This window comes from Liolophura sinensis, chromosome 3, assembly GCF_032854445.1.
Source record: "Liolophura sinensis isolate JHLJ2023 chromosome 3, CUHK_Ljap_v2, whole genome shotgun sequence".
Classification (NCBI taxonomy): Eukaryota; Metazoa; Mollusca; class Polyplacophora; order Chitonida; family Chitonidae; genus Liolophura; species Liolophura sinensis.
In genome coordinates this window covers 27,408,141-27,421,236 of record NC_088297.1, presented here as the reverse complement: position 1 = coordinate 27,421,236, position 13,096 = coordinate 27,408,141, and the positions used below count along the sequence as shown (strand labels likewise).

The 13,096-nt window shown below is 39.8% G+C and overlaps 1 protein-coding gene across 3 annotated transcripts; it reads right to left on the bottom strand.

Moving 5' to 3' along the window:
• Nucleotides 1–93: 93 nt before the first annotated feature.
• LOC135464066 (uncharacterized) lies at nucleotides 94–12,828 on the bottom strand. 3 transcript variants are annotated; one of them, XR_010443625.1, is made up of 7 exons: nucleotides 12,658–12,828; nucleotides 9,026–9,185; nucleotides 4,732–4,862; nucleotides 4,138–4,291; nucleotides 2,616–3,058; nucleotides 1,244–1,338; nucleotides 94–700 (listed from the first exon to the last, which is right to left on the bottom strand). XR_010443625.1 is itself a non-coding variant. In XM_064741549.1 (5 exons), the coding sequence occupies exons 1-5, from the start codon at nucleotides 12,701–12,703 to the stop codon at nucleotides 2,818–2,820; spliced, it is 732 nt and encodes a 243-aa protein (XP_064597619.1). In that variant the 5' UTR covers nucleotides 12,704–12,828; the 3' UTR covers nucleotides 2,543–2,817. The 3 variants fall into 3 exon arrangements, 1 of the variants encoding a protein (XP_064597619.1); XR_010443626.1 differs by lacking the exon at nucleotides 1,244–1,338; XM_064741549.1 differs by lacking the exons at nucleotides 94–700; nucleotides 1,244–1,338 and having other exon boundaries at nucleotides 2,543–3,058.
• Between the last annotated feature and the right edge of the window lie 268 nt (nucleotides 12,829–13,096).

Below are 13,096 nucleotides of genomic sequence, written 5' to 3'. Positions count from 1 at the left end.
GTCCCACTCAACTTTACAAGCCGACGTTTTGCCTCTTTTTTCCACTCCCACTACCACCACTACTATACTGTACTCTATTATACTACACTCAACTCTAGTATACACACCCCGTCGTGGAAAAAACCCACCATCACCACTATCTGACACACACCTGACACGTCACAGGTGTGACCCACACAAAAAACACCCTCCTCAAAACCACAAAAACTCACTCCTCAATGCGACACCAAACGCGCATACTCTACTACTGAGGTAGAGCTCTTGCTCTAGAGCAGGTCGGTTTTGAAGCATAATTGTTGTCAGCTTGGGGGAATCTGGCTGATTTGATGAACTTCTGTTTCTCCTACCCACTGCTACAAACAAAGAGGGAGAAAGCGTATGCATCGAAGATGTAGAGTGTATATGAGGTAAAAGTCAATCTTTTAATTTTGGACGGCCCTACCTTATGAACTTATTATTAGAGCTCCACAATGTTTGCAGAGAACAACATAAAATTCTTTCCTGTTTAATTCTTTCAGCTTCATACAGGCAATGGGTTCCAACTCACGTTCTTTCAGTCACGTGACCTCCAAAAACGCGAAAAAAGAAGAACCGCACAGTTTCCCCTTTGGGGTTTCTGTGCCCATTAGGGAGCGGCACATCATTATAACTGTTGATGTATGCATCTGGTGCAAAATGATTTCCTGTGTCGACTGCATATCTAGTGAAATAAAAAAATGAAATGAAAATTTAAAATTAACAAGAAAACTAAATCGCGGTCACAAAAATAAAAACCAGATTCGTATTCAATATGCCAAACCACGCCCCGCTGCATAGTTTTATTTAAAGATTCAAATGTATAGGTCGTTTTTGAGCCGAAGCTTCAACAGTTTTCAGACCATTTGATTAGGTTTGCACTTGCGCATTATATTTAAGACGACCAGATAAGCGGTTTTTGAGAAGAATTTCTCCAAGGATTTCTATGTAGGCCTATATGTCTTTAATATGGCGGTCAACGGTACTTAAAACTTCCATATACCATGGCCTATAGCGCAAGATATTTGGTAATGAACAGTGTAAATGAATACCAGGTCTGGTCTACAGTTTTCCACAAAGAAGACAAAAATCAAATTTTGAAAAGAATAATAATCCGACCAAAAACAAAAGGCTCCAGCTTTCAGTTTGGCTGCCTGAAATTCAGTTGTACGATGGCGTTCAAATTTAATGGTGCAGGAAAACGGAGTGCTCGTGCTAAACCACCTACCTTTTGTAAGTTACTGACGAACTTTCCGACCTTTGACGAGCTGACTTGTTTCAGTATTTATGGAAGATAAGTGGTATCAGCGATGGTTAGATTGTCTAAAGGGGGGAGAGAGGGGGAGTGTGTAAATTGCCTGTCTGAGGGTATCATTGAACACGCGTTTAGTACTTGATTAATTTTACAAACAATACATTGCAGCCAAATCAGCCAGGGATAGATTTGATCTCACGCCTCACTGATCACGAGTTTACAGTCACGACAGCAGATAGCACTTTAAACCTCTCTACCTTTCAGCAAAAGTTTATTTCAATAGATGACAAAACTAACAAAAGCACCTTGTACAAAAGTAAACATTATGTAATCAAATAAAAGTTATGCTACCTAAATTTATCGTACAGAAGTTGCACTCATGTAAAGACGTTTAAGGCTATATATGCACAAATAGTTTTGTAATATTTTCAGAAGGTCACAAAACCAACAAAAATACATTATAAACAAAGACAACACTAAAATGATGTATAGATATAGAAAATGTTGGATTTATTTTGTTTGAATTTGTTCAAGATGGTAAAATGCTTATTAAACATTAGATTCTATGGTGACCTTCATCATTTAAAATGCATATATAACATATAGATCTATGAATACATGTCCGGAACATTCCTTGAAACGAGTTTTTTCACACTACCATACAATCTAATCTTATTACATAATTTTAATCTGTAATCTTTAAAGAAAGAAAAATAACTATTTTCCTGGAAAGTTTTAAATGGTTTTTCATCTGATATACACTTTATTTTAGTGTTTTTTGTTTCTCTTGCCTTAAAAATATGAGTGATGATTAAAAAAAACACATTCTACATCAATACATAACACAGTCGCTGCATCAGTCTACCGCTAATGTTATTCTCAAGTAGATAGTATTCATGACATGATGTAAAAACATATAGCATTTAGAGCTAATGGAAGTCGACTCGGATTTTTTAAAAGAGCATCAGATGGAAAATTATTGAAATATGAACGCTACATAACACTTCAGTGAAAAGTAGACTGTATATTCTTTTGGAAGCAATCTTTCCGTCTTAGTAGATTAGATTTGCCTTCCAAACGTTTGTTTTAAGCCATTCATATTGTGTCACTTAATCTTCGTTGTCCGCAAGTCGGTTGTTTCCTGGTCACGATGTTTACCTCACGGTGTATATATATATATATATATATATATATATATATATATATATATATATATATATATATATATATATATATATATATATATATATATATATACGTAGGTCTTAATTAAGTAATTATGACCTGAGCTGGGCAAGAAATTTACTAGATTTCAGACAACACACAACGAATGAGATATGCTCACATTTTCCCGTACATTGCTGTAAACACCTTCAGTTTCTTGAAGTCAACCCTATGTCTCATTGGAATTCGGAGCCCCTGATTAATTCTGACTTTTGACAGCTCATATTATTTCCGTGCATCAACATTTGAACCCAAAACGCAGGATACTTTGAAGACTTTCCACTTGTATGAAACAATTTACCTAGGATGGAACGATATTTTTTTTATAGTGCGATTTTTGACGTAATGCAAGTAGCAACAGCAACCAATGCGACCCGAAGAATGGAAGAACCAGGAGTAGCCCCCTTGTTTGGGTCATCCGTGACGTAGCGTGACGTCAGATCGTATAACTGGCGGCAATAGGGTGTCAGCAGAGCCACCTGGTAGTCTTTGAAGTAAAAATAATAGTCCCGACAGTTGGCGTATATGACGTTTTCTGTACATACTTGGAAGGAGCGCTGAACACTGGAGACGAAAAAAGACAAAAATTTATGCATTACTGAGATCGATACATCGATTAACATTGTAGGGTTTACATTGTAGTACATGCAAATACAATATCATTTTCACTGAATATTTCATATTAGGAAAGAACAATTCAAAAGTACTTAGAAAACGGAGAAACATTTATTGTCACCGTTTATGTAAATCGTCGGTGATTTATGTCGAATATTTCACTTATACGACGACGGCCAGCATTGTAAGGGAAAAAAAAACTGCAGATGAAAATAGGAGAATGGTTCCTTTCTAGTATATCTCAAATCGTCTCCCTCGGACGTCAGTTGACCCATTTTAAGAAGTCCTTGCTATAACACTGTTAGGGAATGAGCCCAAGACGACCGACGTAATGATAGCTAACTAGTCTGACCTATGTGTCATCCTCACCTAGTACATAGGTCTTAAATAAAGATACAACTCGTAAGTCTAATTAAGGAAAGTTCCCTCACTATGGTGACTCGGTTCCAAGCTGCAAAGCATGAGTACTGCATGTATAAACGTTATCAGTTTGCCGACAAATCATCGCCAAGGCATGAATAAATAACATGACTACACAACTTGGACCCGAATGCACTTTAAGTGGGAAAGCTTTAATCATTCCAGTTAGTCTGAAACTCGTGTAACATGCAACGGGCCTTCCTCCGGGGATACCTAATTACCCACAGGGCACGTTACTCCAGGAATAACTAATTACCCGCAAAGAGCGTTTTTCTGGGGAAACCTAAGTAACTGCAGGGGTAGTTCCTGGGATACTTAATTACCCGCAGGGAGCGTTCCTCCAGGGATACGTAATTACCCACAGGGAACATTCCTCTGGAGAAACCTAAGTACCCTCAGGGGACCTCCTTCCTGGGATACTTAATTGCCCCAGGGAGCATTCCTCCAGGGATACGTAATTACCCACAGGGAACGTTCCTCTGGAGAAACCTAAGTACCTGCACAGGACCTCCTTCCTGGGACACTTAATTACCTGCAGGAAGCGTCCCGCCCAGGATACTTAATTATATGTACCACTGGGAAGTTTTTCTAAGAGAATACTTAATTACCCGCATCGCGCATTCCTCCTGTCAAATTCCGATTTGTACATTCCGGAAAACTCCGTTCCAGTGAAATTCTGTTTGTTGAGATAATGCTCCCGTTGGCAAACAGCGATGGCGTCCAGCAGCTGAGCCTGCAAACAGCCTTTGTATTTCTGCCACACTGAAGGTGCCAATAATAATACAATGTAATATAATTATAATGATAATAAACATGATGGTCATGATAATTATAACAGTGATGAAAAATAATACAAATGGGAAAGGTAACTACAATAATGACGCAAATATCCACCACCCAATAATAAATGTAAAAAAGGTAAACAAAAAGGTAAACAGAGAAGCCAGCTAATGCATTGGTGAGACGCTCCTGGTTATTGCGGCGTGCTGAGGTGCTAACCACCTAGGCCACAGTGGTCATGGTAACCACAAATGTTGTAAGTAACACAAAAGGCATTAATTTCCAACGTACCTAAAAATCTGCATAATGCATGTCAAAATGTGCTCTGTTTAAGCTGAGTATTTACAGTGAAAAAATAACGATGAAATGTGAAAAATGTGGCAAAACTACAATAAAAAGTTACTATAAAACTACATGCATACCGTCTATTTCACGACAGAACCCCCTGAGGGCGTTCACACGTGCATGGTGCATCTCTTCTTTAACATCGACTCCCTCACATTGGTGATCCGTTCCGCTCTGGACGGCTTTTACGCACTGCTCAAACCTATTCCTAAGGACAAAAATGGATTCGTGATTCTACATGACATATAACTTATCCTACAGTTCAAACTTTTTCACGAATGGAGAAATGCGATAATGTATTGTGAATCTCAAATGATCTTCTAGAAAGACAAGAACGTTCGAACTGACTGTAATGATCTAATGCGCTCTACAAAGACAAAATGGCTTAAATAATTCCAAAAGTCTAATGTGTTCTACAAAGACACAATTGCATAACTAATTGAAATCGCCTAATGTTTTCAACAAAGACAAAATGGCATAATTTATTACAAAGGTAAAATGACGTAACTAATTAGAATGGTCCAGTGTGGTGTACAAAGACAAAAAGGCGAAAATAATTAGAATGGCCCAATGTGGTCTACAAAGACAAAAAGGCGAAAATAATTAGAATGGTCCAGTGTGGTCTACAGACAAAAAGGCGAAAATAATTAGAATGGTCCAATGTGGTCTACAAAGACAAAAAGGCGCAAATAATTAGAATGGTCCAGTGTGGTCTACAAAGACAAAATGGTATAAATAATTAGAATGGCCCAATGTGGTCTACAGACAAAAAGGCGAAAATAATTAGAATGGCCCAATGTGGTCTACAAAGACAAAAAGCGAAAATAATTAGAATGGTCCAGTGTAGTCTACAAAGGCAAAATAGTGTAAATAATTAGAATGGCCCAATGTGGTCTACAAAGACAAAAAGGCGAAAATAATTAGAATGGTCCAGTGTGGTCTACAAAGGCAAAATGGTGTAAATAATTAGAATGGCCCAATGTGGTCTACAAAGACAAAAGGCGAAATAATTAGAATGGCCCAATGTGGTATACAAAGACAAAAAGGCGAAAATAATTAGAATGGTCCAGTGTGGTCTACAAGGCAAATGGTGTAAATAATTAGAATGGCCCAATGTGGTCTACAAAGACAAAAAGGCGAAAATGATTAGAATGGTCCAATGTGGTCTACAAAGACAAAAAGCGAAAATAATTAGAATGGTCCAGTGTGGTCTACAAAGGCAAAATGGTGTAGATAATTAGAATGGCCCAATGTGGTCTACAAAGACAAAAAGGCGAAAATAATTAGAATGGCCCCAATGTGGTCTACAAAGACAAAAAGGTGAAAATGATTCGAATGGCCCGATGTGGTCTACAAAGACAAAAAGGCGAAAATGATTAGAATGGCCCAATGTGGTCTACAAAGACAAAAGGCGAAAATGATTAGAATGGCCCAATGTGGTCTACAAAGACAAAAAGGCGAAAATAATTAGAATGGCCCAATGTGGTCTACAAAGACAAAAAAGGCGAAAATAATTAGAATGGTCCCAGTGTGGTCTACAAAGGCAAAATAGTGTAAATAATTAGAATGGCCCAATGTGGTCTACAAAGACAAAAAGGCGAAAATGATTAGAATGGCCCAATGTGGTCTACAAAGGCAAAAAGCGAAAATAATTAGAATGGTCCAGTGTGGTCTACAAAGGCAAAATGGTGTAAATAATTAGAATGGCCCAATGTGGTCTACAAAGACAAAAAGGCGAAATAATTAGAATGGCCCAATGTGGTCTACAAAGACAAAAAGGTGAAAATGATTCGAATAGCCCAATGTGGTCTACAAAGACAAAAAGGCGAAAATGATTAGAATGGCCCAATGTGGTCTACAAAGGCAAAATGACGTAAATAATTAGAATGGTCCAATGTGGTCTACAAAGACAAGAAGGCAAAAATAATTAGAATGGCCCAATGTGGTCTACAAAGACAAAAAGGCGAAAATAATTAGAATGGCCCAATGTGGTCTACAAAGGCAAAATGGTGTAAATAATTAGAATGGCCCAATGTGGTCTACAAAGACAAAATGGTGTAAAAAATTAGAATGGCCCAATGTGGTCTACAAAGACAAAATTGTGTAAATAATTAGGATGGTCCAATGTGGTCTCAAAAGACAAAAAGGCGAAAATGATTAGAATGGCCCAATGTGGTCTACATTGAGGGAACAAACTCGTCCTGGTACAAGCAGACAGAGTATTTGTACACACACCTATAGTCTGTTTCTTTTAGAGAGTTGCCTGTATTCAGCTGTCTGTAAAATCAGTCATACACCAAAAAAACCATTGTCTCGGGTGACGTCATAAAAATTCAAAAGCAAATTACATGCAGGACAACGGGCGTGGAGAGTAATTTGTTTTACAATGGCTGAACCAACAAGCGGTTAGAACAAACCCCACGCAGTAACACAGCCTACACCACTGTCTCTGTGAATTGACTACATGGCTTTAATTTCCTAGCTTCCATCTCCAAAAAAAACCCGCCGTGAGATCATATACTACACGAGATAAAATAAAATTCATCTGTTACGGTTATATTATCCTAAAACGTGTAAACATTTTCAAATATGGCTATATCAGTGACAGGGTTTACGGTTAAGTCCATAGCAGTTTAGGTAAGTGGTGTCGCCCTCCGTCAAAACACGTTGAACTCCGACCAATATCCAGCATGCCATTGTTTTTCTTTTAAATAATTATGACGTCACCCGAGGCAATGGGTTCTTGCAGTCAAACCCGAGCTTATGGACTTATGGATTAGAAAAAATGTTCTAGCTTCACTTTTCTTTGCAATAATATAGATTTCCAACATAACCATGTGTAGAGCTTGTGTTGTTACGTGTTACTGACTAAAGGCAATTTTGGCAGCGAGTATAACTGAATTTACAGAGAGCTGAATATAGGCCACTCTCCAAAAGAAATAAACTTTACTCCCCATCGTCATATGACTGAAAAAATGTTAAGTACCACATAAAGTCTACCCTTCTGTTGTTAATAAACATACTCATTTACTTCCGTTGACTTGTTATGTTTTTCGTTAGCATTTAATTGCAAATCGTACAATAGGCTTTCTGAGGATATGTTCTATTAGGTATTATAAGAGATTATGCGTGGCCAATACTTCATACAGTTATAAATATTGGCAGAGACTAAGGGTTACCTTCCACATTCTGTGAGGGCTATTAGGTTTAGTCCTAGATTTCTCTGATATTAGGTTTGGCAAAATTTTGTTCCGCCCAGGATGGCTGCAAACCAACCCCAGAACGCGCTCCATTTCAAAACCTGATGCTGTTGCCTGATGCTGTTACCTGATGGGTCTGAGATTCCTTGGTGATGTTAAAAGCGAACGACTGTACTGACAGCCTCGACGTATTTGACAAAGGACGGGTAACTGCATCAGGATTTTAAATGCAGCGCGCTCTGACGTTGGTTTGGGGCCATCCTTGGCCCAGCAAAAGTTTGCCAAACTTAACGTCAGAGAAATCTCGAACCTGGGAGGACCACTTCGAACTAAATTAGGTTGGGAGTTGATCTGTCAGAACGAAGATACAGTTTCCTGCAGAACGAAGATATAGATATAGAACGAAGACATAGTTTCCTGCAGAACGAAGATATAGTTTCCTGCAGAACGAAGATATAGATATAGAACGAAGACATAGTTTCCTGCAGAACGAAGATATAGATATAGAACGAAGACATAGTTTCCTGCAGAACGACGATATAGTTTCCTGCAGAATGAAGATATAGTTTCCTGCAGAACAAAGATATAGTTTCCTGCAGAACGAAGATATAGATATAGAACGAAAACATAGTTTCCTGCAGAACGAAGATATAGATATAGAACGAAGACATAGTTTCCTGCAGAACGAAGATATAGATATAGGACGAAGACATAGTTTCCTGCAGAACAACGATATAGTTTCCTGCAGAACGAAGACATAATCTCCTGCAGAACGAAGATATAGTTTCCTGCAGAACGAAGACATAGTTTCCTGCAGAACGAAGACATAGTTTCCTGCAGAACGAAGATATAGTTTCCTGCAGAACGAAGACATAGTTTCCTGCAGAACGAAGATATAGTTTCCTGCAGAACGAAGATATAGTTTCCTGCAGAACGAAGATATAGTTTCCTGCAGAACGAAGATATAATCTCCTGCAGAACGAAGATATAGTTTCCTGCAGAACGAAGATATAGTTTCCTGCAGAACGAAGACATAGTTTCCTGCAGAACGAAGATATAGTTTACATGCCAAATAATGAACATGTTCAAGCTTATTATGTGTTTTTTTTTAAAACGCCCATACATCTGAGTAATAGGTGAAGTACTTGTGTTATAAATGAAGAAATCCTACCTGCAAAAGTCTTCTCTATTCGTCTGTCCGTCCAAAGGGTCCTTCAGTATATCAGACATTATAAGTATGTCGAGCTGGCATCCCTGGGCCGCTTGATTAATGTCGTACGTACACACTGGTTTACTATCTAACTGGCCGTCACAGAGACAGACCAGTATGGCTGTGAAGAAATAAGACGAAATTGGGAATTGGATGAATTCATGAGAGACTAGACCGTCAAGAGATTGCTGCCGTAGCTACACACGTTTCTAACTAGCTCTGTAATGCTGTGATTAGGTATACTTGATTATATCTTGAACACCTCTGTGCTTCCCTTGCTGGCTTTAGTATACTGGCTTTAGTTGGAGTTGGAATTTATCCAGATTCCAGTAGTTTCATGCTTGAGTGCATTTACTAGAGATCACACTTGGGAACATGTACTTGGAATTGATAGCTAAGACGACTGTGCCTTCGGACAGACAAGCTATTTGGTACCCAGCAGTAGTATACTAAAGCCAAACTAAGCTTATGGAATAAGACAGAGCTGTGTGTGTGTGTGGTGGGGGGGGGGGGGGGGGGTCATGAGAGACTAGACCTAAATGAAAATTGATCGTGGTAAAATCATAGGCGTCGGATTGACGGATTGTCTCACTGACCGTACTGATTGACGGATTATCTCACTGATCGTACTGATTGACGGATTGTCTAACGGATGATACTGATTGATAGATTGCCTAACTGATCTCATTGATTGGCGGATTGTCTCATTCATTGCATTGATTGGCGGATTGTCTCATTCATTGCACTGATTGGCGGATTGTCTCATTCATTGCACTGATTGGCGGATTGTCTAACTGATCGCACTGGTCGACAGATTGTCTGACTGATGGCAGTGGTTGAGGGATTTGTCTAACGGGTGATACTGATTGATAGACTGCCTAACTGATCGCATTGATTGGCGGATTGTCTGAATCATCGCACTGATTGACGGATTGTCTCATTCGTCGCATTGATTGGCGGATTGTCTCATTCGTGGCACTGACTGACGGATTGTCTAATTGATCGCACAGGTCCATAGATTGTCTGATTGATCGCATTGATTGGCGGATTGTCTCACTGATTGCAATGACTGACAAACAGTGTGACTGATTACACTGATTGGCGGATTGTCTGACTCATTGCACTGATTGACGGAATGTCTGACTGATCGCACTGGTTGAGGCATTGTCTCACTGATCCTACCGATTGACGAATTGTCTGATTGATCCTATTGATTGACAATTGTCTGGATGATCGCACTGATTGACGGATTGTTCCGCTGATCGCACTGATTGACGGATTGTCTAACATATCGCACTGATTGACGGATTTTGTAGTTGTTCGAGCTGAATAAAAGATTGTCTAACTGCTCGCACTGACTGACGGATTGTCTGACTGATCCTATCCATTGATGGATTGTTCGACTGATCGCACTGATTGAGACATTGTCCCACTGATCCCACTGATTGTCCCTCTGAATGCACTGATTGACGGATTTTCTGGCTGATCGCGCTGATTAACGGATTGTCTGACTGCTCGCAATGGCGGATTGTCTGACTGATTGTTCGACTGATCGCACTGATTGAGAGATTGTCTGACTGGTCGCACTGATTGACGGATTGTCCCACTGATCGCACTGATTGTCTGACTGACTGCACTGATTGACGGATTTTCTGAGTGTTCGCACTGATTGACGGATTGTCTGGCTGATCGCACTGATTGACAGATTGTCTGGCTGATTGCACTGATTGACGGATTTTCTGAGTGTTCGCAATGATTGACGGATTGTCTGGCTGATCGCACTGATTGACGGATTTTTTCATTGATCGCGCTGACTGACGGATTGTCTCACGAATCGCACAGACTGACGGATTGTCTCACTGATCACACTGATTGACGGATTGTCTCCCTGATCGGTGGATTGTTTGGCTTATCGCACTGATTGATTAATTGTCTAACTAAGTCTGCGTCGATTGACATACTGTCTCATTGATATTGCACTCATTAACGCCGCCGTGTCTTACTTACTGCTTGTTTGATTGACTGATTAAATGCTTGATAGGGTGATTGAGTGTTTCAAAACCTAGGAGACTACATGAACCATCATTTGTCATGTTGTCATTCATTTATAACCTATTTAGTGCCGATAGGTAAATAGCAAGCTGCGGATGGTCGTGGGTTTCCTCTCACCATAATGCTAGCGGCCGTCATATTAGGGAGCTTTTCTTGAGTATTTCGTAAAACGCCAATCAAATAAATAAATAAATAAATCAAAACGTATTACACTGATGTCAGCTCCACTTCAACCTAACCCACGAGACCTTCATACCTTGACTGAGAACACTGACGCCCCATCGTTAAATTGTGTCTCACCCGAAACGTAAACCAGTAATAAAGAGAGGCTAATGATTTTCAGTTTTTTCAGTATAATTAATAAGAATAATAATAATCCTTGACATAGAGTCGCAGGTAGTGAGAAAGAGCTGTGGATTGTTCGTCTATAACTATCATTGCTAAAACAGTTGATGTGCCGAGCACTCCATCGATATTCGTTCGGTTTAGGTGCATGCGCTGTGAGGAGTATGTGTTTTCCCGTCATTTTGTGAGTCAGCCCGCCCAGGTGCGAGCTAAAAACCTGTATGTGATATTTATGACAGCACACCGCACATGAAACATAAAACAGATAATATAATCTGCGCGAGACAAGCTTGTATATAGGCCATGCTGCTATGACGGTATTTAGTCAATGCTAAACGTATCATGTTTGCAGCGCACAGGACAGTGCGTAAACTGTCCTATTTTCCGTTAATACACAGCATAGGTGTGCTTTGTGAGAACTGGGCAGGCTAACTGTAGTTTGAAGGAGAAGGAAGGTGCGTTAGTTGTATTACACTTCCTAGAGAAGACATGGAATGTTACACCACATTTAACCACCGCATATCCATATCGGGGGTTTCATCCTTCGGAAACCATCAGTTTCCTCTAAAGGTCCCCTACCAATTGATGGGCATCGCGATAAAAAAGGGCATACCGATATATGCCTTTCTCAATCTCACTATTTCAGTAGTGACCCCCCCCCCCCCCCCAAACAACAAGAAGAAGGGAATTCGGGGTTATAGAAAAAAGGTACAGTATCGATTTCATCCTAGATGATGTCTTTATGATAGCCACTTATACGTTCGACAGTGTTACTCGTGGTTCAGTTATACGATGGCTATCAGATAAATGGGTGTTGCTAAACCGGAGGGTGTGTGTGTGGGGGGGGGGGAAGTGTAGGGGATGAAGACTGCACGCCGCAGGGTACCCTGCAAACCCCATGATGTAAGTCTGCAGCCATACTTTAGCGAGAAGAAATGCGACTCTTCTGCGCCAGATTCTGATCGCTCTTTCTTCATATTTTGGACTAAACGGGATAATCGAGTTTTAAATAGGGCAATAGCTGGAGAACTTCACCGATATCTTTCATATTTGAACTGTGCCTACATCTACCTATCCAAATCCCATATCTTTTTGACCTATAAGACATACAATATTAAAGGGATGTGCGTTATAGTTAAGTGCGGGTCATAATGAAGAATATGGACTTATACTATATATACTCATATTACATTTACCTGTGATACCGACAAACAGTTGTATATTTCCGACTCTCACAGCCATGGTTCTCGCACCCACAGCCCTACATATATACACGTATATATCATACGTAATCCCTGTGTTGTAGTCCGCCTCGGATCACGAAACTCTCTCTGTTCACTCTACAGACTTGACGACCTACATATATCCGTACCTCTCACCTGTGCTGTGGCGGGCTTGGTGTTTTGCTCAGGTTAAAAAAAATCGATTTAACACGGTCGCTGTGGGATACCGGTACTGATATCATATCCGCGTCATATTTTGGTTGTTAGCAAAAAGTATGATCTCACCGCCTATCTTTTCGTGTGGAAGGCCCCATGTGACTTTCTTACACTCAAAATATTCATCTGCTAATTTTAACAGGAAGCCTGTTGTCTTGAGTGATGTTAGAATTTATTCTGTTATTATAACACAATA

What these genes read in the sequence shown, in the direction of transcription:
- LOC135464066 (XM_064741549.1), bottom strand. Translation starts at nt 12,703, where the DNA reads ATGGCTGTGAGAGTCGGAAATATACAACTGTTTGTCGGTATCACAG. An exon ending in ACTGTTTGTCGGTATCACAG is followed by an intron (nt 9,186 to 12,657) that starts GTAAATGTAATA and finishes ATTTCTTCACAG; the next exon opens with CCATACTGGTCTGTCTCTGT. An exon ending in AATAGAGAAGACTTTTGCAG is followed by an intron (nt 4,863 to 9,025) that starts GTAGGATTTCTT and finishes TTTTGTCCTTAG; the next exon opens with GAATAGGTTTGAGCAGTGCG.